The sequence below is a fragment of the Lichenostomus cassidix genome, chromosome 6 (assembly GCF_008360975.1).
Source record: "Lichenostomus cassidix isolate B80296 chromosome 6, HeHo_3.0, whole genome shotgun sequence".
NCBI lineage: Eukaryota > Metazoa > Chordata > Aves > Passeriformes > Meliphagidae > Lichenostomus > Lichenostomus cassidix.
Window position 1 is genome coordinate 3,941,453 of NC_139487.1, and position 25,072 is coordinate 3,966,524.

At 39.5% G+C, this 25,072-nt stretch overlaps 2 protein-coding genes across 3 annotated transcripts; one reads left to right on the forward strand and one right to left on the reverse strand.

Moving 5' to 3' along the window:
• Nucleotides 1-79: 79 nt before the first annotated feature.
• LOC146435069 (disintegrin and metalloproteinase domain-containing protein 9-like) lies at nt 80-15,956 on the reverse strand. 2 transcript variants are annotated; one of them, XM_085064638.1, is made up of 22 exons: nt 15,743-15,956; nt 13,977-14,074; nt 13,042-13,118; nt 12,315-12,393; nt 11,527-11,603; nt 10,464-10,680; nt 9,939-10,004; nt 9,786-9,857; nt 8,992-9,164; nt 8,461-8,545; nt 7,415-7,536; nt 6,389-6,560; nt 5,653-5,742; nt 5,222-5,417; nt 4,988-5,093; nt 4,631-4,805; nt 4,150-4,230; nt 3,392-3,497; nt 2,619-2,751; nt 2,156-2,219; nt 1,781-1,833; nt 80-1,469 (listed from the first exon to the last, which is right to left on the reverse strand). In XM_085064638.1, exons 1-22 carry the CDS (start codon nt 15,810-15,812, stop codon nt 1,391-1,393), a joined length of 2,391 nt encoding a protein of 796 aa, XP_084920764.1. In that variant the 5' UTR covers nt 15,813-15,956; the 3' UTR covers nt 80-1,390. The 2 variants fall into 2 exon arrangements, with proteins under 2 accessions (XP_084920764.1, XP_084920765.1); XM_085064639.1 differs by lacking the exons at nt 13,977-14,074; nt 15,743-15,956 and having other exon boundaries at nt 13,002-13,110.
• A 1,693-nt stretch (nt 15,957-17,649) lies between these two features.
• C6H10orf88 (chromosome 6 C10orf88 homolog) lies at nt 17,650-22,686 on the forward strand. The gene is made up of 6 exons (XM_085064640.1): nt 17,650-17,904; nt 17,994-18,182; nt 19,188-19,260; nt 19,808-20,014; nt 20,734-21,203; nt 22,133-22,686. The coding sequence occupies exons 1-6, from the start codon at nt 17,747-17,749 to the stop codon at nt 22,359-22,361; spliced, it is 1,326 nt and encodes a 441-aa protein (XP_084920766.1). The 5' UTR covers nt 17,650-17,746; the 3' UTR covers nt 22,362-22,686.
• Nucleotides 22,687-25,072: the final 2,386 nt, after the last annotated feature.

Sequence of the window (25,072 nt, forward strand, 5' to 3'; positions counted from 1 at the left end):
GGTTTAACCCAAATCAGCCCCAGGCAGCTTCCTCACTCCCACCCCACAGCACCGGGGAGAGAATCAGAAGGGTAAAATATAAGAGAACTCTGGATGGAGGATTTATTTTAAAGTGTAATGTAATATTATACTTGAAGTCTAAATGATAGTTTATAATAACAGATTGAGATTCTGAGGGATTAAAGAACAGGACACTTCTTTGGAAGACATAAACTTTTTGCCTGCAATCTCTTTTGGGTTTTGTCCAGCTCTTCAGTGATGTGGCCATCTGAGGGGCTAGAACTACTTCCTTGGTGAGGCAATCCTATAATTCATTTACTCTTTTCCCCCAGTCAATACTCCCAACTTTGCATGAACACAGCCAGGGTATACTTTAGTCTCCAAGGTACAGGTGGATCCATATCCACAGCATTGTTCTTGGCAGTGAGTTGGTCTGTGCACTGCAGCTGCTTCTCCATCCTGGTGGAAACTCTTTTCCCTGGATTTTGTGGATCCATCTCCTGCATGGAGACTTTTGATGGGAGGACCATTTGGACAAACTATGTCATTCCATGCATCCTCTTTTAAATCAATGCTGGTTTCTAACAGTCTCATTTAGAATGAAAAAAGTTAATCTGTTGCTTTTATAGTGGGATAAGTTCCTAGCAAAAATCCCAAGCTGCAAAACCCAGTAAACATTGAACCACTGTTGAGCTGTAGAGTGTATTTCCCAGCATCCTATATTTTCTGTAACAACAGAGATGGATGGATTCTTTCAGACTTGAGGACATGACCTACTGGTGTCCCCATATGAGGTTACTTTTATGAACGACCTGAAATGGAAGCTGACACAGCTGGTGGGTTGTGAGGGTTGGGCTGATGGCAGGCAGGTGTCAGAGCAGTGCACAGGGACTGTCCCCAAGCCTGGCTCCACAGGCCCTCAGAGATCCTGGCAGTGTCCTGAGGAGGGGACAGCCCAGGAGGTAAGAGTGCAGATTTCCAGTCTTCGAGTTTTTGCAGCAGCATATGATCAAAGGTGAACAAATTATGTCTGTGAGTAACTGAATTCACTTCTCTTTGGCCTGAGAGTGAGGCAGCACCGTGGAAGAGTCCTGTTCTCTGACACTCACAGGTTCAATCAATCCTGAGCTAGTTGAGTTTCAGGCTTCTGATTTATAAAACCAAGAGGTGAGGTAGAGGAGGCACAAACACAGCCAGCAGCAAGTAGCAAAACATTGGGATATCACCAAATCTGTGTTCAGTGCCTCTTGGCATCCAGTCCTTCCCACAGGGATGTGCTTTCCAAAGGTGTTTTGGCTGCACAAGGAGAGGACTGGAGGATTGAAATCCTTCAGTGTGTTTTTCAGGCCAGTTACTTGTCAGAATTGGTTGAGGGTTCCCAAGAAACATTTCAGACAACTGGTCTAGGTGGGACTGGGGGTCGTTGAGGTCCTGAGGAAACTGCAGGAGGCTGGGTTTGTATTGGCTGCCTGAAGTGTGGAAAACACATTGTGTTTAGTATCTCATTACTTGAGACAACTGATATTTCTAATCTGGTTCTTTATCATTTTTAAACAGTTTCTAGCATTTACACCTAACTCTCTCTGCCCCTTTCTCTCCCATGCAGCATTTTTCTAAACAAGCAGAAAACCAACATTTATCCTTCAAGCCTTTAATCTGATATAACTCATGATGCTGTGTGAAAAATCCCCCTAAGCAGGACATGAGACATCAAGAACTTCACTTACAGCAACATAAACACAGGAGAGATGAAGTGAAGAAGGTTTAAAATACTACAAACCTTGTACCAGGGAAATGCAGTGTGGTAAAAATATTGGGATGTGATGCAGCAGGCTGGAAAGGACATTGCAGAAAATCAGGTTAGCAGAAAGCACAAAATGGAGGTAATTATTCAGTATTAAGCTAGTGGCATTTCAGAACTAGTTCTCATTTCCTGGGACTTTTTTCATATTCTCTTGCAACATTTTGTTTCAACAATTTTTATTCACAGCCTGGCTAGGCAGCACATCCAGTGTTTGGCTCATGAATTGATACAGGTGGTTTCAATGTATCAAAAAGTCACATTAAATGTATCACAAAGTCACATTTAACTATGTTGGAGAAAAGGCACTGGGCAGTATGGATTACCCAATATGAAACAATCCATCTATTTTACCTGATTATTTCCTGTGTCAGGACTTGCTCTGTTGCCTTGCTTTGGTTCCTGCCCATTGTTATCCCTGAAACAGAAACCACATCATCAGGAAATCCTTCAGGGATGCAGAATTTCCCAACAACAAGGCTACAGCTCAGAGATGTGGATTCTGGTTTTGAGTTCATCCTTTTCTATACTTTACAAGCAATTTCAATATGCTCTGCCCCTGTGTCTATGCAATGCAATTATCAATAACAATTAGGAAAATATAATGTATTTGGGGAAAAAAAGCTTGAAGACTAGAGTGTCTCGATTGAACTACCAAATTGCAGGCTGTTAAACTCCCCACTGCTGCTGTTAGCAGGGCAGTCTTGCCTTTTAGGAGGTGTGGAATTCTTTATGTAGATAAAGCATCCATCTTTCTTGCTACACTGACCTGGAGCATCCTCTCCTGTGCTGGAATAGCACTTGTAAATGGAAATACCTGTGTTGTCCTCTGCTTTTCCTGCAAAGTTTTCTCCTTATTGCATCACGCTTCACTACTGCTACTGCAGCAAGGATGGTGATTGGCAGCACAAGGAAGAAGAAAATCAGCAGCCCATCCCGAAGTGATGTGTCTAGAGAAAAAGAATTGAAATAACAAGATGGAAAATATTAAAGGATTTTTTTTCTGCTGTAAAAAGTACAATCTTCGAATTGTTGTAGATTAAAATTAGTAACTTTACTGACATTTATAACATGCTACAATCAGAACAGCAGGAATTGGCTTTATGGTATTACAAGTTCTTTCTGCCTTACCCACACTATGTATATGCAAATTATTTCCTTTTCCACATATCTTTTCAATAATTCTAAAGCAGACAAATTTTGTATTTGCTGATCTACAACTGATCTGCACGTTTGCTTTCCCTTCCTAAACTTTTAATAAATACAAAACAATTTTTCCCTTTCCCAAAATATGAATTTAGTAAAATTCACCAAAATTCCTCAGAAAGAAACACGGATTTTCCTCAGAAAACTACTTTGTTTTTAAACAAAGGAACTGAAAACATTTTGTGTTTAAAGGTCAAAAAAGATTTTTCGTGTAAAAGCTACTTCATTATGAAATAATAATGTTTGTTTTTCAGCTCAGTCCATGATTAAGTGTCTCATACAGTAGAAAAAAACAGTTGAAAAGAGACTGAAAACCACCCCTGTTATGAGTAGATGCTTTTATCAGTCCCTGGGGCAGAATGAGGGCCACTTTCAGTGTCCTACCTGTGTGAGCTGGGCCACTGTCAACACTGCCACCATAGCCAGACTGGTTACAGAACGGAGGAGCCCAGCCTGGATTGCAGTGACAATTCCCATTGTTGTTACACACCTACAGCCCAAACAAGAGTCCTGAGTCAGGCACTGATTGTTCCCAATGCTGTCACACACCCACAGCCCAAACACTGCCATTAGTCAAACAACACCTCCCTGAGAGTGGCAACCTTTGCTATGGATTTGGAGTTCCACATATGGAATTGCATGTGGAAACAAGAAATACTGCATTGTATTGCATAGAAATACATGAAATAATAACTCTGCCCCTCTATAACATCCCAAACCACTGAGTGATCCTGATACCCCATGGTAATTCTCTCTTAAGTTAACATTTGTGTTATTTGCCTGCAATAAATCACAGTTCAGAGACCTTCCTCATTTTACAGCCTTTGGACTCCATTTTGATTTTTCACAGTGACATCTGTAAATCAGGAATTACTAGACTGTCATCCTCAAAAGAATGTTTTCCTTTTACAATTCACCAGCCCAGTAATATTAAAAAATTCCCTTGGGAAATTCAGAAGAAATGCCTCTCAATGTTAGTGCTAAGAGGTTTGCAGTGCTCTGGCAACACGAATTACAGGTAAAAAAATGGATTTAACTTTTAATACAGATAAGGAAAAAGCAAAGCCATCTGCCTGGTTATTGCCTAAATTCAGGGAATTTGCACCAGTCTAGAAACAGAAAATAAAACACCATCTACTCACCCCATTATTATTACACTTCTGCTTTACATCACAGCTGTAGCCCAGAAATCTTGCATCAACACATTCAAAACCTACACAGGCCTGGAACAAGTAAATAGTGTCTTGCAAAGACAAACTTAAAAAAATCCCATATTTTAACAAATATACTTTATAAGTGTATATGTTTACAAGTCTGCAGCTTTTACTTACATGCCAAGAAAAAGGGCTGATACAACAGTCAGTATTTCAGAATTTTAAACTGTATTTGTCTCGGGTTTGCCTAACTCTGTGCATGCATTTTGATATAGGATTGTGATTTAATGTAGTTCACTGATTTGCAGCACCCCAGTTTTTGAAGAGCTAATTAATTATTTGCATGTATTGATCTCAAAAGATTTTTATTGTGTTATGGAATATAAACATGAGAGCCATGCAATGCTTTTGAAAGTTCAGAACTTTCCATTTGGAATATATTCTGTCATGCTGCTGTGATTGCTCTTACCTTGTTCTCTCCACAGGCTGTCCCATCATGAACCTGAGCAGGGTCAGGAATATCTGACCCTAAGTCAAAGTCAGAGGACCAGCATAAAACCCCAGATGCATTATTGACAACACTCCAAGCAGGAAGGTTTTGAAGACTGACAGATGTGCACTGGAGCTTCCCACACAGACTGTGCCTGAATGGAATGAAGGACACCCAGAGACAAGGTGAACAGATAAAAATCAGTGTCAGTGCAAATCTACCAAGCATTCCAACCTTTTAGCTTGCATTTCAAGAAAATATTCTTTGAAATGTCTTACTTTAAGGCTTTCTAACAGAATGTATTTTAGGGTTAGCTTATGTTTGGTGTTGACTTACTGGACAGGACATTTCTTGTACACTCCACCTTTCATTCCACAGTTTCCAAACCTATCTCCTTTAATATTTGCTTTTTCAAAGCATATATCAGGTGCTTTTCGCGCCCCTGCACCAAAAAAAAAAACAAAATAGTGAATCTCAGTAAGGTGTCTAAAAAATATCAGAAAGAAAAAGAAAAATTGGAAATGTCTATCAGATGAGTACAAACGAGTTTGCATTAAATGATCAACAGACCTTTCCCATAGATAGATTCACACTGAGAATCAAAGCTCTGGCACACTCCATAGTAGCAATAAGCCTTGCTGTTGCTGCATGGGTAACCATTCATGATGTAAACATCATCTGGACAGTAGGCAGTGCTTCCATTGCAGTATTCAGGGAGATCACAGACATCTTGTTTTGCCCTGCACTCTGCTCCTGCCACTTTAAACTAGAACAGAGAGAAAGGACACTTTTAATATTGCAACAGAGAAAGTTCTAGAATGAAACAAAGACAACTGGGAACATTTAGTGGTTTTAATGAAGACCTTAAAAATTCTCCTCTTGCATACTCTCTAGTGGTGAATGTCATTTGAAAATCTGTCAAGAGGACTAGGATAACTCTTTTCAAACATTACAAAATCCTAGTGAATAGTAACAATTTAGTTTAATAAAGCATTGCCTACCTTGCAATTTTTGCAGCACAGTCCTTGAGCACACTGTGATCCAGGTGTGAGTTTGCAGGTTGCAGCATCACAGCAGGGGTTGGAGCATTCCTGAGAAAGCCACGGACAAGGAGACACTTTTTATCTCTTTATAGAGCTAGGAAAATACCTTATCAATGCAAGTGCACGAGTAAGTCAAACTTTAAATTACTCTCTGTGTCCCATTTTGACATCCTTGTGCTCTACCAGGAACAGCAAACACTGTGGCTGTGTTTTATTTCTACAAGTCATGAGAAAACCACCTTGTTTCATGTGCTGTGGTACAGGGATGCCAATGGAACCAGGGTTTGCTGACAGCCTTTAGATTTACTGATGCCTTTTTTGAGGCATTTTTACTTTCTGAAGAATAAGCCAACATATCCCATTCTTGGAAGGACATTTTGACAATGCAAATGTGACTCTCAAAACTAACTTTGTGTGGGCAAAGTTCAAGGGTTACAGTTAATATACCTGTACATGCTCTATAGATAAATAGTCTCTGTCATGGAACAGAAATATCCATGATGCTAAAACCAACACAAAACCCACTGGTGTTTCCACATCAAAATCAAAGAATTTTAAGCTTTTACTAAAAATTATCTAAATATTGCTTGCAAATATGCAGAAGTAGATGGAAAACTCCTCAGATATGAATCCAATCAGGTATGCCAAGAGGCCAGTAAAATATAGAATAATGTATACAACAAATATGCATTACCTGTGGTTTGCCACAGTCACATTCTTCATTGTTATCGACCACGTTGTTACCACAGACAGGTTCTTTGTACACATTGCTTGTTTTGGGAGGATTTCTAAGGCAGTTTCCTCCTCCTTTTAGAATAAAGGCCTCAAAATCATCAGCACTACAGGTGCTGAAATTCCTGGATCCACTGCAAAGCATAATATTTTGTTATTATAAAGATTTTTCCTACAGGAGAACATATGACTCAGGGTCTTATATTGTTGTTCTCTAATAAATACTGTATTTCAGGATACTAGGAGATCATGAGATAGTTAGTTTTTATTTTACTTTGCTTTGAAGTGCAGTACTGAAGTTAAAAAGAGTCTCACAATATGAATGTTTTTAGAAGCAAGAGACCATGAGATCATCTACTCTGCTGTCCTGTATAAAACAAACCTTAGAAATACCTTTTCTATACTGAGTCTAAAAATGTTTGATTAAAGAATATTCTCAGGAAGACATTCATCTTAACTGGGAGTCCCTAACAACTGAGGAATGCACCTTCCTAGAGTAGTTTTGTCCAGTGTTCAGTTATCCTGATTTATTAATAGAATTGTGGATAAATAAAATATTATGATCTTTTTCTGTTAAGGGGAACCAAAGAACAAATGAACTGAAGGAAAGATAAGCCAAGAAGTTTTTTTTTTAATTAGCTGTTAAATAATTTGTTGCATATTTGCACAAACCCAGTGAGTATGTATGAAACATTCTCAACAGGGTGAAAAAAACCCAGCAATACACTATCATTAAAAAGAAATAATAAAATCCAAATATGGTTTTAGGAAGGCTACAAATAAAGAAAGACTGAATCAGAAAGCAGATAACATTTCAAATAAATTAAAATTATGTCAAATCTAAGTCAGTGAATACACCCCTGTGATTAAATTTTTCAAACTCCCCGTTCACAAAAGTTCTTCCAGATTCATAGGAGTTTCACAGCTTGTAAGGCATAGTCACCACAAATAAAATAAATTATTAACATGAAATAACTGAAAATCTTACTTATCTGTGCTGTGCATGATATAGGATGCAGGACACCTCTTATCATCGTGCTTCATTCCAAGATTGTGCCCCAGTTCATGTGCAACTACTGTGGCATGACGTAACATTTTGTCATGATTCAACTAATAAAGAGAATCAGGGTTAAAAAAGTGAAACTAAAGGAAATACTGCTTGTACCCAGAGATTTATTCCCACCAGAAAACTCTGAGAGACTACAAAGGCAGAATACTAAATTGTATTGGAAGGTGCAAGCAGCAAAGACTGACAATTTGTCACTTTATTTTCAGGTAGGGTCAGATTCTGCCACTCCTTCCCTGAGGATCATATTATCATATTCTGGAGAATAAGTTGGCAGCTGGTTTGGATCATCATTGCAGGTTTCTCCCAGCTGAAATTATTCTGTGTGATTCTATTCTATGCTATTCTATTCTATTCTATTCTATTCTATTCTATTCTAACACCATTAGACACTCATTTTAAAGGAGCCTTCAACAACAAATGTATTGTTAAAGAATAGAATCTGCTTCTGAGATTGTCCACAATGTTGTGGCATCCTTATTTTAAGGACAGGAACCTCTGGAGTTACTGGTTCTGCCCCAAGGGTGGAGAAAAAATACTTTTGTACTCATTTTTCTAGATTTTTTTTGCCTGTTTCCTTATTGTGAGGAATTCCAGACACTTGAGACTACAATGCATTATGTTCACTTTCTATTTATTTAGAGGGTAAAAAAACCCACCATGATTTTGCAGCTGTATCCCCATCCCAAAAAGTTATGAACTTTAATGGTATGAGGATGAAATTATGCAACATTGATTTACATGAATTACAAAAGATGATCAAAAGAATTAGTTGAAGTCTAAATGAGCCAAGTGGGCTGGAATTTGACAGAGAAATTGGGAGGTACTTTAAAAAAAAGGTGTAAAATATGCACAGGTTTTTACATAAGAAACCCCATGAAAGAAACCAGCCAGCTCCAAAACCAGAGTGATTTGGCCAAGCAGGTCAAGGACTACTTTCTTCCATACCCAAATGATGATGTACTTACAGTGCTGATTGAGCCTCCCTGGACCTGGGAGCAGACAGTACCCACAAAAGCCATTCCAATGGATCCACTGAAAGAGCTTCTCCCTCTGCAACAAAGGTGGTGTTGAAGGACAGGGTGAAAGTTCATGATTTCTACTAAAAGACACTGAGGAATTTGAAACAAATATTGCAAGGCAAAATTTGGTCTTCCTGAAGTCAGGAAGGAATTTATCACCATAGCAGGGTTTCACTCTAATTAATAATGAATATCTGAATAAGAGCTTGAAAATAATAATCAATCACATAAGCCTGCTGTGTCAATGCACTCAATTACAGAATGGCTGAGGTGGAATTGACCTCTGGAGGTCACCCAGTCCCTGGAATTTATTAACTCTTAAGAATCCATTATAGTTTCTTGTCATTTTTCCAGGTTAAACCAGTTTGGAAGTGCAGTGAATTTTACCCCAGGTATATTCTAATTAATATACAACCCCCAAATCATATACACTACACCTGACAGAATGGTTGGTTTCCCCACTGCATGCCAACTTACATTATGAGGTGACCAACGTCATTTCTTGAGCGCTTCAGAAGATCTTTCTGTCTCCAAGAAACAAATCTAGTCAGCACATCTCCAGCTGACCCATCCATTACAGATATGTGGTTGCCATCTGTCCAAATCTCTAATCCAACCAAAACAATCTGGATGTTTAACGCTCCATACATCTGGAAAATATATATAATTAATGTCCCTCAGTGTGTTTTGATGGAATTCTGAAAGATGATTTCACTACTGCTGAATAAGCAATAAGCTGAACATAGTGGCCAAAACATAACTTCAGTTTCTTTGAAACTAAATACATTATATTTGTATTTATAAATGAAATATACAGTATTTATTAATTTTAAACTACATAAAATATTTAGAATATGATACTAAATATAACCAAAGACAAATACTTTATGAAAGTACCTAAACACACCTTTTGGAAAGACCATTCCTTAACTAATTTTCTTGTGGAAAAACTGAGAACAGATCAGAAAGCTTATGGAATTGTTCACAGCACTAACAGTTTTCTTAATAAAAAACTACAAACATGAGAAATACTCTTCATAGAAATGTAAAACAGGCTTCATGTTCCTGGAGCACACAGAAGTGGTTTTAAAACCACCCTGCATCTCTCCCCCTGCTTGCACCTCTACAAGTGCAGGGATTGGTGATGTGCCTTAACTGTGTTACAAATTATTGTATAACTTCCAAATGCAGCTTCAGAACTGCACTCACTGCTCTTCTGAAAACTATGATAAAGCGGAAACTACTGAATCCTGGCAACTTATCTGACCTACCCCATCAACATAATTAATCAGCTCCACTGTTTCCTTTTGCACTGCAGCAGGATCAGAATTCTTCAGCAGAAACTGTAAAATACCATGAGAATGTCAGAGGAGAAAAAATCAACAAAATAATAAAATGTATTAAGTGCTGGATGATATAATTACCCTTTTGTGATCCACAACAACAAATAATTCTACATAGCTTTTCTGGGGCAGGACAGCTCGCTTCCCCTGCAAATTAGAAGTGAACAGTAAGTTAACAAAATGAGTTCAAGGTGTTTTACTTGTCTTTGTAATGATTTTTATTTCATGTGTTTATAAAGCGATGTTGCATTTTGTAATGTGCCTTCAGTTTGCCTCTTTTATCAGATAAACATCTGCATGTCAGTAATTCACACCAGGTCAGACATGGGGATAGATAAGCTGCCATTCAGCTCATGCTCTTTGTGTCCTGGGCAGACTCTGCTCTTCCACTGCAGGGTTGCTTCAAGCTGTGTGAGATTCCCATTGTGCTGCTGTTGTGTTCCAGGATTTCTTTAGCAGGTCTCCCACCAGCTTGGTGTCCATGAAATGAAGGCCACAAGGAAGTGTCCTGCCAGGTCAAACCCACCTGCAGTGGTGCCATGCCAGAGCAAGAGCCCTGGAGATGGCTTGGACTGCAGCTCAGGGGAGAAGCAGAAATATATTTACCCTCAGAAGCTTGTCCTTGCTGGAGGTACTGTTAGATGAAAATGTGAATTTCACAGACTGCTTCACCAACATCTCATGTTCCAGACTGCTATTTAGCACCCCACAGTGGAAGGGGATGCCCTGCATATCTTCCAGTTCATAAAGCACATGTTCAAATGTGCTGGATGTGTTGAGTGGCTCCATTCCATACCATTTGCCACCAATGTAGAGAATTCCCCTAATAATCATAAAAGAATGAAAAATTATTCCATCATTTTTCCCTCATTGTTATGACTAAGTGAATGAATAACAGCTGGATACATTAACACTACATTGAAATAAAGCATTATTTTGAATTATATTGATATGGCAGGTAAGTTCAAATGCCCAACAAAAGACAAAACAGAACTTATTTAAAATACTCAATGGTAGACAAGGGTTGACTTCTTGAATCAGTTAGAAAAGAAAGAAAAAAAAAGAGAATAAAGCCAAATTGTTAGTAAACGAGTGTGGATTGTGGGTGCGGAGCTGATGCAAAGGGTTTCTTTTAGCCCTTATCTCTAGTCATTTAAAGGAATACTAGGACAGGTCATGATTTATTATGAGTGACATCTCGCTGTGAAACTTTCCCTGAAAGATACATGGGTGAATTTTATGCCATTTGTGATTTTATTGTATTTGAAACACAAAAAATTGGTTCAAATTTGGTCAAAAATATTTTTAATGGAAATGGTTTGTCTTTTGAAATGTGCCCATTCATAAGATAGAGTTGTTTGCAGGATGGTTTTAAGTTTAATAAAAGCTTCATCAGGTAAGACTTTTTCTACAAAAGTACCTCTGGTTGAGACATTCACATCAAGTACAAGAGGCCTCAGTTCATGCCCAGATTCTGCCTATATTTAGATTTTGCTTTCTCTCATTTTTTTGTACTTGAAGGAATTTGGGAAAAGGGGAAAAAATGGGAGTTGAGGGAAACTGTAAAACCTGTAACAAGTTTCAGTTTCATCAAAAGGTTACAAAACCTGTAACGAGTTTCAGCTTCATCAAAAGGTGAAATATTAAAAAAAATAGCAAGAGGAATTACCTAAGGCCATCACATGTGCTAAGAGCAAGTGTGGAGTCAGCAATTCCTTCAACAGTGCCATGATAATAACAGTGTGTCTGAAATGCAACAAACCCACATAATTAGTGACAAAACAAGGTGGTTGCCTTCAACTGCAAACTTATTTTCTAACTAACCGTATTATTTCCATGACATTAGGGCTGGCTGTTAGAAATTCACAGAATTCCCTATTTGGAAAGCAATTCTGAACTTCTTGGAGCAGAATATCCCTTGACATGAGTACCTACAATAGCATTTGGTACCTTGGTTCTAGTTTAACCCATCACCATCTTTTACAAAACTATTTTAATCTACATTGCTCATCCTGTTCTTGGTGTCCTCTCAAAGGCTGATCTGAGATCTTTCATGCACAAACCACCCAATCAAGTCTCACTGAGCTCACATGCAGTTTAAAGTTGAAATTAAATTTAGAAGTAGTTAAAAGGCTTGTTTAGTACAGGATTTTAGAACTATAGAGCTTTGATGCTCTTACTGTACTATAAATTGCATACTATACAAAGGTGGCACAGATTCAGTCTTGGCATAATCTTCTGGCAAATCCTTTCACACTTTGGGGAACAGGGACGTTGTAGCCCACAAAGAGCCCACTACCTCATGAACATCATGTTTAGATCACTGGTAACCGTTAAACAGAAATGCTACACTGTGAAAACTCACAAAAATCTCATTCCCAGCAAATATATTTTTTCTTGGCTTCCCTGGCTTGAGGAAATTGTGACACAAAGGAGAAGTTTTATTATGTACAATACCTCATTTCTGGATGGTGTTGCCTGCAGTTTTCCATTTTCTCCATATGTGTACAGCTTAAAGTCTTCACTAAGAAGCTTTCTGGAAACAAAAATAAACTACTGCTCTTTTAATGGTCCAGAAACAAGAAACAAGTCAAAAGTCCTGGTAAGTGCCACATTCTGTTAGCAGCACACTCAATGCTAAATTATTGTTAAAATCCAGGCACATGAAACAAAGTACCTTAAAATGAGCTGGAGTCTTTGGAAAATGAGTTATTTTGAAACTTATTAGTATTTATTTTAAGTAAAGTATCCATAGAACAGAATGTAAGCAGACTCAGTTGCATAAGGGCCTGGCTTTATTATAGGCTCAGGAATGAGGAGCAAGAGAAACAGAAAAATTTCTTCAAATATAATGATAAAATCCTTGTCCCTGCTAATAAAAGACTAATGTTGAACTGAACTCTAATTCTCCCTAAGGATTTTCTGAAATGTACTATCTTGCACTGCTAGTAAAAAAAAAAATCAAAATAAATTTCTTCACAGCTAGAAAAATCATTATTCCCTTCTACTTGCAATATATTACCGTAACACAGACACTATATTTAACACTATTTAACAGTCATTTTGTAGTTACTACAATCTGCTAACTAAATGTATCTTTGGATTTTTTTCAGTATAAAAAATGCTTGTCTGCATGCAACTAACCCCAAGACAGGACAATTCCTTAGAACACTCTATCACATACTTATTTTTCTTCAGCCTTAGGAGATATGTTCCATTTCTGGTTTTAACTGAGTAAGAAAGATTGTCATCTGAATGCTCCTGAAAACAGAACAAAAGATATCACTTCATTAGGTGATTTTTCTATACTTGGTTTTGTCAAATCCATGTTTTGCTTGACAAGAGAGGTCCAAGTACTCTGTATGTTTTACGTGAAAAAATAGAGATTCCTAACCCTGAGGGCTTCCATATTTCAATGTTCTTTCCTACGTAAAGTTTAAGTTCTATCAAGCTATATGTTGATTCAGAGGATAGGAGGGCACAGCCCATGAATGCACTCTTTGCTAAGTACCACATCATGCTTTGGGACACTCCTTATGTAAATCAGATAAACGACTCACAGAGCCTTTTCACCCCTAATTGGTTTGCACAAAGATGACTAATGCTATTCATTACGTTACCTCAGTAAATGAACCCCATATCTAGCACAAAGGTATATTACATCAGAATTGTAGAATAAAAGCTCAGGTTTCTCTTTTAACTCATTTGTTTAACCTATGCTGCTCTGTGGGACCATTTTTATCCTTTGGGTGCTACATGGTTGAAACCCTTTTTTTATTATCCAAAGACCAGAACAAGGATAGCATGAATATTAGTTCAAGTTCAGCATCTAATCTGACTTAAAAGAAACAGAAATATTCGTCATCATCCTCCTCAGTTCTGTGTTAAAGGTCATTAACAGGATTAGAAGTTTGGGAGTCACTCAGAGTACATTCACAAGCCTTTGTGGGAACAAGATCACTTAAAACTAATTGAAAACACTAAGAATCAGAACAGATGGTGTGGGGCACATTTCTTTACAGAATGTCTCTATACCATACATTATGTGTGTGTGTGTCATATAGGACCGTGTTGAGAAAAACAGCAACATCAGAAATAAGGAAAATCAGAGTAACAAACCTCATGGAAAAATGGGTGATGTTTCTCTCTGCCTGTCAGAATTTGAGGAATGATTATTTCTAATGTAGAAAGTTTGGGTGCGTGTTCAGAAGATACACCTGAAAATAAAGTTTGAAATTGGTAAAGAGTCAGAAAGGATAAGACATTATGTTGGCACCTGCACTGTGGTGACTGCCAAAAGACCATTCTGATCCAGCCAGAAATGGGGAAGGAGTAAAATAGTTCAGGAATGATCAAACTGACTTAAAGTTACTTCAGATTAAAGCTGGGGTCTTCTGGAGCACAAAAGAAAAACTACCTAAGTATTTAAACAAAATCTTTATTCTCTCATATCCTGGATTATTAACTTCATGACTTTGTCTATAATTTTTAATTCCATGACCTACACTTTTAACCCGATGTATCACAGAAAACTGCTGCAGCTGGCCTTTTTCTTTCTCCATTGTCCTGAATAAAGAATACTCTTAGTTGTCCTCTGGATATAATTCATCCACATCTTGTGTGGAAGAAAACTTGGCTCACCATGCTGCCTCCTGCCATTGCCTAATGCTGCAATTTGTTTGTTCTAGCAACAGTCAAACCTTTGCAAAAGGTTTGTAGCCTTTTACATGATATCAGAATTATCTCCAGAACAACATGCTAATGCAGGAAGCTAAAGATAAGAAGCCTGCCAAGTATCTGGTTTCAGGTAAAAGGTTTTATAAAGACAAAAACAATCTCCAGTGGCTTTTTAAAAAATTGTGTCAAGTTGAATTCATCTTCCTTTTTCTGGTCTGCCCATCAACTGATTTGATCAGGAGAGACACAACCATTGCTTTTAAACAGGTTATAGAATCAACAGTAACTTGGTTCTAACAATGGAAGTGGTTTCTTTCTTATTAAATTGTTTCCTTTTATAAGAAAACAAAGAGATTTCTTCACACTTATAGTAGTACAAAGTCACCCTCAGCCTCCCACATTCCTGGGAAAGGAATTCATAATTGCAAAAAAGCCACACAGCCAGCCATTCAAAGTGAGGAGGATTCTCCAGTGTAATGATGATCTCTACCTGTTAGATAACATCAGGATTTTTAACAGCTAGGTGCAGGTAGCATATATTTAACATTACAGGCTGCAACTGCAATCAAAATGTGGAAGTTGCTATTAGCAAACAGGTCTGAAAAGAATATCAGCACTTGATATTTACTTCTCATTTTGCTCTCAATTTTCAATTATGTTATTATCTAAAGCACAAAATCCATTCTGTTTCATGAGTCAAGTGTATGTTGAACTAACCATGGAGACGCTCTTCTGACAATTTAAATGTTGAAACCTGAATGCAGGAAACAAACTTTGATGTCTGTCATAAAAACATCACTTTCTAAGAAACATTTCAGGTGTTACATTTAAATCTCAAATGTGAACACAAATCATAGAAATGAGTGAGTGAAAAATTACAAGGAAATTGTAGGAATTTCCCTCACATTACTGAAGAAGAAACGTTTCTCTACAGTCTCTACTGTTGATGAGAGTGACAGTACCTGCAGTTGTCACAACCAGTATCCTGCATAGAAAATTACGTATTTACATACCTTCTACATCCTGGAGGGGGAAAAAAACCCCACAAAGACCTCAACTATAAAAAGTTCCCACCTGTAATCTTTTCCAAGATTTTCTCATGGCTCAAGGAAGAGTCATGACTTGATGTCAAAGGTGTGCATCATTACAGTCAGGGTCCAAGCAGACTTGGAGAAACTTTCTGAATATGTAAAAAAAAGAAAATTTACCTTTTATCCAAAAAGGGTTTCCAGTAAAAATTAGTCCAAAAGTGAACAAAACCAGGCTGTGCATTAACATGACTTCCTGGAGAAACTACTCCCACATCCAAGCTGGCTCTGGCTGCTCTGCACGGAACCAGGAGAACAAGAACCGTCTGCTCCCAAGGTAAACAAGAGAAAAAGCTCTCCGATACTGCATCTCTGCTGAGGAAATGGGAAGTAAAATTTAATCCACTGGGCTTGCGAGAAAACTGGTCAGACAGCCTAATGCAAATAAAAAGCAGCACATTCTTAAATGCTGATTGGAGAAAGAGAATGTCCCGTGCCGGGATCAAACTAGTTTATTCTAAAGGACTTTTGTCCCATGGTGAGATCATATGAGATTAGATACTTAAAATATTGCTACTGATAAATACAGTGTTTGGGATGTTTGTCCTGGCTACTGGCAGCTGGGTAAAAAATTCTAGTGTGAATCAATCTACTCTTTGAAATTTCAGCTTCTTGTCTTCCATTTTTTCAACTTTACTTTAAAATATAAAGCATACAAACACATGAAAATCCCCAAACCAGAGGTTTTACCCAGTTCCTTCTGTGTTAAACACAATTGTCCTCACCAGAAGTCTGTAATTTTGCGCAGATCATCACTCTTCCAGGATCAGAGTAATCTTCCATGCAACCCCATTGTCACCAAAAGCAGAAAAAAAAAATGCTTCTAAAACTGATGAGTTTGCAACCCATTTCAGAAGTATCAAGTGCATTTAGAAACACAAGAAAGAGACTGAGACAGCATGGTTTTCACGCTCAAACATTTACATTAATTAATTTTAATTAATTCTTCGATTAAAACAGAGTAAATCCATTTTTCCATTGCTGGTAAATCCCATAAAACAATGCCTTAAGCGACAAAAAGCAGAATGCTGGCTGTATTTTCAATCTTAGCTTGTGCAAAGCCTGCTCAGGTCAATTTCCCAAGAGTCACAGACCCAGAACATCCTGAACATTCCTGCACCGAGCACCGAGTGGAAGCAGAACTTGACACCTTCATTCCCCGGGTCTGTGTGTGCCACAGCCTCAGGAGCAGCATTCCCTCACTCCATTCCAGAAGCTGAGATCCTACTGAAAATTAAATGAACCCCATCTTTTATTTATGGTCTCTTTTATTCATAGCCTCTCTCCTGTGTGGTGCACTATGAGCACAGAGCTCAGGGGAGAGAATCCCACTGCTCCAAATTTCGACATATTACCGAGTTTCACAGAATCCAAGAATCACTTCAGTTGGAAAAAACCTCTGAGATGTTGAGTCTAACAGGGGAACCTGTTGAGTGCCCTTTGACCCTCTGGGGTAAGAAGCCTTTCTGATATCCAACCTAAACCTCCCGACACAACTTCAGGGTCTCTGCTCCCAGGCAAGGAGCGACAGGACAACAGGACATTGACCTAAACTGTGCCAAAGGAGGTTCAGGTTGGACATCAGGAGGAATTTTCTCACAGGAGTGGTTAGACATTACAATGGGCTGCCCAGGGAGGCGGTGGAGTCAGGAGGTGTTTAAGGAAAGACCGGACATGGCTCTGGGTGCCATAGTCTGGCCGACACGGTGCTTTTGGGTCACATGTCGCACTCGGTGTCTCAGAACTCTTCTGGGCCACACTGATGCTGTCCCTCTGTGACCCCTCAGTGGCCCAGGGCGGGGTTAGCCGCTCTCCGCTCCCTCCGCGGCTCCGGGAAGGAAAGCCCCACCCCGCTCCCTCCGCAGCGCTGGCGGGGATAGCCGCTCCCCGCTCCCTCAGCAGCCCAGGCGGGGATAGCCGCTCCCCGCTCCCTCCGCAGGGCTGGCCTCTCTCTGCTCCCTCCGCAGCGCTGGCTTCCCTCAGACGCTTCCCGCCGCGCCCCAGTGCGCAAGCGCGCAGCCCCCGCGCAGCGCAGGCGCGTCCCGGCCGGCGGCCGCCGCTGAGGGTTGGTCGGTGTCGCTTCCCGCCCGGCTGTCCCCGTCGGGCACCGCCCGGGGCTCCGCGATGTCGAGCAGCTGCGCGGCGGCGGCGGAGGAGGAGGCGGAGGAGGGAGCCCGGGAGCCGCGCTGTGTGTCGGCGCGGTGCTCCTGGCCGTGCGTCCCGCCGGGCGGCCTGGCCCGGGCGCTGTGCCTGCGGCGGGGCGCGGGGGACTGCGAGCCCGGGTGAGGGCGGCGGGCGGCGAGAGGGGGCGCCGGGCTGGGCCGGGCGGAGCGAGGCTAGCTGGACAACGCGTGTCGCTTCCCCCCCGCAGCAGCGAGGCCGTTGTGGCGGAGCGGCGGGCGGGCGAGGAACCCTGCGAGCTGCGGCTGCAGTGCCGGCCCGGCGCCGAGATGGTGTCCGTGGGGATCGTGAGCCAGGCCCGCAACATGGAGGTGTACGTGGGCGAGGAGTACTGCGGCACCGGCCGGGGACAGAGCCGCGGCGCACGGCCGGCCCCGGGGTGAGTGGTGGGCGCGGGCGGTGCTGGGTCCTGCACACCTCCAGGCAGCCCCATATCAGTGTGTGTGTGGGAGGCTCTGCTGTTAGAGACCTGCTGTCTAACAAGGCTGGGAGAATTGGGGTTGTTCACCGTGGAGAAGAGAGCTACTTCCAGTGCCTAAAGGGGCTCAAGGACAGCTGGAGGAGGACTTTGGAAAAGGGATGGAGAGATGAGACCAGGGGAATGGATTCACACTGACAGGGTAGGGTTAGGTGGGATATTAGGGAGAAATTCTTCCCTCTGAGGGCTGGGAAGCTCTGGCACAGATTGCCCAGAGAAGCTGTGGCTGCCCTTGGATCCCTGGCAGTGTCCCAGGCCAGGTTGGACAGAGTTTGGAGCAATCTGGGATAGTGGGAGGTGTCCCTGCCATGGCAGGGTGTGGAATTAGATAGTCTTTAAGGTCCTTTCCAACCCAACCCATTCTGAGATTCTATGAAAGACTTCAGCTCTTTGAAAAGTAGTCATCTCACACTTCAAAGAACAAGAGAGAATATTTAAAAAGAAGGTTTTATTTTCCCCTTCAATACTTCCTTCCATGCTTTGCCGGGGGAAATAAGCAATATTTCTGTTTTGGTTTTATGTCATTACATGGCACATCTGCTGCTTAATTAGCTAAATAGAAAGCAGCCGACTCAGAGCCTCAGGGAGGATGTGTGAATACTGTACTGAACCTCAGAAGCTTCTGTAGTACGTAGTGCATGCACACATACAAGTAATTTTTTACATACATATTTGATAAGATTCATTACAAGTTGCATAGAAGCATTAAAGCTGCTGTTAGAAACTAAAAAACTGCTAGAATCTGGAAACTAAAACTGCTGTTAGAAACCATAAATCTGCATTAGAAATGTGTTCTAGTCAGTCTTGTTTCTTATATAAATATTTACCAATATAGTGTATTTCTACAAAAACAAAATTAAGTGCTTTGTATATTGATGTCACAGCTTTTTTATTTTATTTTTCAAGTGAAACTGAAGAGGTTACTTTATACCACAAGTACTTTAAGTTTGAATGTCCTGCAGCCTCCTGTAGCATTAAGGTAGGGAATTGAACAGTATTGTTTAATTATTCTTTTGTCTTTTTAATCACTTAATCGACTAAATTGCATTGCTCTTAGTAAAATTACTGGTTTTATACACTTCATCTCTTTGTATAATCACTTGAAATCTATTGGCTGGTACTTAGTCTTGATAGCAGAGTTCTTTTAAATTGGTATCTCAGTTTTCTTTTCGTGAAGACTATATGATACAGAAAATTTAGTCTTACAGATAAAAAAGCATAAACCAGATAAACTGCACATCTGTGATTAGAACTGTCAACTCTGGGGTTAAATAAACTTGTGAAAATTGTATGGCCACTACTCTTAAATGCTTAGAAAAATCATCTTTGGGGCACTCAGGCACCTTTGCTCCAGTCAGAATTTTATGGGGAAATAACAGCAGGGAGAAATTTGCTTAATTTCCCTGGAAAAGAGTTCAGCGTAGTTTTTCTCAAGACTCAAAGAACAATGCATTGTCCCCTACATACGTAGAAAACATAAAATGTTTTTTTCCTAACCTAAGTATTTTTTTTCCTTCTTGCAATAGCTACTCTCCTTTGGTGAGAAACAAAGAGTACTCATCAGTAAAATAATTATTGAAGTGAAAGCAGTGTCTGCAAAGCTAGCAACTGATTTTCCTTCACTAGGCTCAAGCATAGATCTAGACAGAGTGCAAATAATAATGGAATCCATGGGATCTAAGTTGTCTCCAGGTGCTCAGCAGCTCATGGACATGGTTCGGTGCCAGCAGAAAGTAAGTCACTGTGCTTTTCCATAAACATAAATGGTGCTGATCTGGGATATTACCCGTTAAAAATGTTGTAAATTGATTTAATGAAAAAGATTTAATGTGTTTTTTAATCTGCACTTTCTGCCATTTTCATCCTGGTTTAGTTGTTGCCACTCAAATGAGTGCAGTGAGTAGACTGTGTAATCTAGGAATCACTGTGCATTTTCCAGGTCGAGAATTAACTCAGCATTATTACAGTTTTGAACTTCACTGTCACCCTGCTCTCCTTTTGTCTGTTTCCATTGTCACTGCTTGTCAAGGGTGGTGGACATGTTGCCTGGAATGTTTGGAGTGTAGGTAGATGGGCTAATTTGTCTCTTTGATGTTCATTATAACCATGTCACCTTCAACGAAAGGGAACATGCTCTTTCAGACCGTTTACTGTAGATCCTAATCTTGCAAAGTGGGCTGCTTCAACAGAATCCAGAATCCATCTGATGTTAACAGTGTTCAGTCTTGGGGACATAGTGTGGTAAAAATGAAGTGAGTAAGGCTCTTGTCTTACTTAGAGACTGACAAGATAATTAGCACATGATTTTTGCAGGGAATATAGTTCAAAACTACTTTTAAAATCTTTACATCACACTGGTAGAAAGTTGAGTTATAAAGTATCTATTGTTAATACTGGATAATTTCCAGTTTTAATACTTAAATATTAATGGTATTATTTTTCTTCCCATCAGAACAGTTTCCCTCTTGGAGAAAAACTCAGTTGGATCTTGGGGAAAAATTGTGACTTTGGAGGTGACTATGCAATAGATAGATTGTGCAGTGCAGCTCTTCAGTCATCACTGAGTCCATCAGCCAGTGAACCTTTGCCTGTCAAAAATCACTTAACAAGTGAAGCAGTGTATAAAGACTTAAAAATAACTCGTGATCTGAACTCAGAGGTACCTGAAAGAGGGAATATTCTGGATTCTGAAAGACTTCCTACCCAGCAAAATGCAGTTGGCCTCAGGAATGAATTGAAAGTCATGGGATCTTTGCAAATGCAGGAACAAGCAGGTGATACTCCAAACATAGCCAACCCACAGGTTCTGCTTCCTTTTCTTCAAAACTTATGCACTCAGGTGAATCACCTTCGGCTCAAGGATGGCGAGAGGCACCTCGGGAAAAGTGCAGTGGCTAAAGAGGAAAGTGTTCCCAGTGTTGGGTGAGTTAAGTTTGGTTTACTTCTGAAAGTAGTACTGACTGTTTCTTGACAAGTTTAAACAAAATAGGTAATGTGAGCATTTTCTTCTCATTAGCAGCAGTAGTGAATCCTAGAATATGTGCTTTCCAAGGCTGTGTGGTGATGAACATGATCTACATTTAATTTTTCAGATGAGCTGCTTGAATATAGTTTTTTCAGAAGACATCACATCTGTGTTGTCACTAAACTGTTTGTCTTTTGACTCCATTTCATCTAGTTTTTCTCGTCTGTTACTACATTTTCATTCTGATTATTTTTACTCTTGAATTATTGCATCTTTCCTTTTTCACAGAACGTGCCGTAATCTTTCTGCTGTACTTAACTGATTTTCCTATTCCTCCTCACTTGTTGTAAAGAGCAACATGTCACAGTTACCCAGTCTGATACCTCAGGAACAATAGTGGAACTTGTGAGATGTATGAATGTTGTGTAGGAATCAGGATTCCAATGGAGACTGAATATCTCAGCTCCAGTATTTTTAAAGAATGCAGATGCAAACCCAGAGAGTTGCATAGTTTGGATAACTCCTGAAGCACTTTTGCTGACAAGGGCAGTTTGCCATGCTGACAGAATACAAACTCTGTGTATATTGCTGATTTGTGTGGATTTTGTTTTACAGAACAAAGCTCTCTAATGCATATTTGGGCCTTTGAAATACAAGGTTGAGAGAAGATTACTGTATACAGTAGTGGGTTTATAAAACAAATTAATAAAAGATTTTAAGTGTGGCAGACAGGGTATTTTACTTGTGCTAAAAATCTAATGCCTTCCAAAGTTCATTGCCGAATAAATGAGAATCTGTATTTAAAAGCTCAAGTGCCCAGATCTCTATTATGCCCCTTTTAATTAATAAAAGGTTAAACTTACTTTTATATTTGCTCTTTTTACAGGGTAGAACAACAGCCTATTTGCTCCTATTTGGAAAAGGTAATTTCCAAAAATCTGGATCTTATGGAGAAGAAACTAATGGACTATATTGACTGCCAAATCCAGGCTCTTCAGACACACATAGACAATAAAATGCTTCTCCTGATGGACTTGGTTCAGAACTCAAAACCAAACAAAATTTCCCAAGCACACTATGATTCTAACGAGGGGTTTTCTAATGGAGAGAGATAGATGAGTGTAGAGCTAGGGTTTCAGTGTAAGTACTTTAGGGGGAATAACACTTTACAAAGCTTAGTATTTATGCAGTTAAAACTGTACAGAACGTCTGTGTTGTTAACTTGCATTTTGTTACTGTAATTCTATCCACTGTTCTACACAGTTGTTAGTTTTATGAAAGATCTTAAGAATACGTGTTTTTACTACATATAAGAGTTTTGTATGCCCTTTGTGGCTTATTTATTTAAAGAACATTGCTAGAAGCTGTATGAACAGTTCCCCAGTTCTACCTTGAACAATGGAGTACCCTAAATAAACTGAGTTACTGCATATCTTTTTACCTGCATGTAATCAGTTCACTTTTTTTGGTTGTATTAATTTTTGATGTGAAATGTGTTATCAGTAGAAGAGAATGCAGTTTGTGCTTTTGTTTTATTTTAATGGCACTCCTGTTGAAGACATTTATTATTCCATCTGAGAGGAAGGTTTTATTGTCATTGCCTAATTTAGACAGTTTACGGAGCTGTCTGTAAAGAGATGGGGAAATGTGAACTCAGCTTGGGTTCTTGAAAGCCTTGTTGGCTCTACAGGCACCTAAATTAGGAATCCAGGCTCCTTAAGACAAACCTAAAACAAGACTTTCATACTTTATTTTGTCCTAAAGTACCTGAGTGTGCAGGAGCAACTGAAATGAATGTGTAGTCAGCAGAATTTATCTACGTTTCATTATCCTGAGAAATGCAATTACTTCCTTCATGCTTCCTCTCATGGATGTCATTCCCAGACAGGATGTGCTGGGGTAGCTCCAGAAGACCGGAGAAGTTTCCTTAATGCATCACACTTCTTTAACCCATTGCGATCAGTTTTGCTGACATTTGGGAGGTAGGAATATGACTCTTAAGTCTCTTTTCTGTGAAAGGTCGAGTTTCAAACATGGTTCTGTTTGTTGCTCTTGGATTCTGGGTGTCCCGTGTAAATGGAAGTGTTTAGAGGCTTTGTGGTGAGCCCCTCAGCTGGGTGCACAGACATTCTTGGCAGAAGCTATTGATGGGGAAATGAGTGCTTGCTCAAAAGCAGCACAGGCATGTACAATCCAGTGTCTATTTAGTCTGCTTAGTATTTTGTTCTCCAGGAAAACTGATGTCTTTTGAAGACTGGCAGATCCTGATAGTAGTAAGCCCAGAGGAGGAGATTTTGAAGAGAGGATAATCTGCTTTGAAAAGACATTTTGTAGTTGTCCCTCAGCTTAACTCCTGCCAGGTGCAGTTTCAAACTGATTCAGAAAGATGAAAGGATTTTATTTTTCTGAAGACAAAAGGACTTTAATTGTCTTGTACTTTTTACCTGTAAAGGTATAAAGGCTACCCTGAGGCTGACACACGCTTTTTCAACTCAATGACTTAAGATAGAGTACTAAGTTGAAAGGTTTTGGGGTTTTGGTGGTTTTTTTTAATTGCAAAAGAAGTTGAAATATGTTTCTGAGTGTTGTTGGGTTCCAATGCTGTTAATTTATTAATTTATTCTAAATTTTTTCCCCCTCTTTCAGTGACAAATCTGAATAGGAGTTGATGCTAATTAAAAATCTTCTGAAGTAGTTAAAAGGAGCTCTGGATATTTTGGTAGCTGTATTGTGTTTGGTGTTTGTGATGTTTTAGTATCACAGCTAGCACAATGAGGATATTTGAAATTAAAACCTCAAACACCAGAGTGTAGAAGTTGTATTGTTGCAGGTTAGGTGTTTTTTTGGCTTCTGCTTCAATGAGGGATTCTGTGTAGAGAGAAAAATAGTGTTTAAAGTTTAGAATAAAGCATTTTTCAAATATTTTCTTCTGAGGTGACCGACACAGTGCAAATTCTGAATATGTAGTACTGAAGAGTTGTAAAAATTGGTAATAAAACAATCCTGTAGAACATCATGATGTTAAATTCTTTGGTATTGCTGCAGCCAAGTTTCTGCCAAGCAGTGCTGTCACTATCAGAGGGATTTGAGACATTTGCTGAAGAAAAGCTGGGCAAAAAAAGCAACTTGTGGTTCTAACCCTGTGCCTTCCAGTGGTTTCCTATCTGCTCCTCAGTAAAACTCATTCTGTGCTTTATAATACCCTGAGTGTGATCTATGTCTGCTTGAATCCTTTTCACATTACAGATGTGTTCACTTCCACACATATGGATACAAAATATTTCACTGTTGGAATAAATGGAAACATACCTAAAATGTTGCTAGAGTTCAAAAAGGATGACAAAAACCCCCCAGCTGTGCAAACAGGACTTCAAGTTTCCTAGAAAAGTCAAGACCTTCTTGAAACACAGCCAGGTGCTTTTCTTTCATGGTTTTTTTCTTTTTTTTACAAAACCATATTCTTTTGTAAGCAAACTCATATATGGTGCATTTGTAATGATAGTGTATTTCTAATCTCAGACCTTTGCCTTCTTTAAAACAATTCTGTCTGATTTTTAACTCACTGTAAGGATTCTGAATGCGACTGTCACCATCCTGACAACATACTTACACTGCCTTTGCGTATGGAGGCAATGAATAAATGTTTAAAGATCTTGCACAGCATTTGAATTCCCTTTGGCTTCTGGAAATGCTCTGTTTGCATTTCTCTGGCTGGATGAGGACTTTGGCAGTGAACCTTTAGGTAAGAGATTCGACCTGGAGACTTCATGGGAGACTTGCAGGATTTGGGCATTTGAGAGCTGGCTAAGTTAGTCATGGAGGAGAT

Bases quoted from the DNA above. Each gene is read 5' to 3' on its own strand.
- C6H10orf88 (XM_085064640.1), top strand. From the start codon at position 17,747: ATGTCGAGCAGCTGCGCGGCGGCGGCGGAGGAGGAGGCGGAGGAGGGA. The intron at 18,183-19,187 runs GTGAGTGGTGGG...TTATTTTTCAAG, and splicing joins GGCGCACGGCCGGCCCCGGG to TGAAACTGAAGAGGTTACTT. The intron at 21,204-22,132 runs GTGAGTTAAGTT...CTCTTTTTACAG, and splicing joins GAAAGTGTTCCCAGTGTTGG to GGTAGAACAACAGCCTATTT.
- LOC146435069 (XM_085064638.1), bottom strand. From the start codon at position 15,812: ATGTTAATGCACAGCCTGGTTTTGTTCACTTTTGGACTAATTTTTACT. The intron at 7,537-8,460 runs GTAAGTACATCA...TCTCTTTATTAG, and splicing joins AGGGAGGCTCAATCAGCACT to TTGAATCATGACAAAATGTT. The intron at 1,470-1,780 runs GTTTGTAGTATT...TCCACACTTCAG, and splicing joins CTGCATTTCCCTGGTACAAG to GCAGCCAATACAAACCCAGC.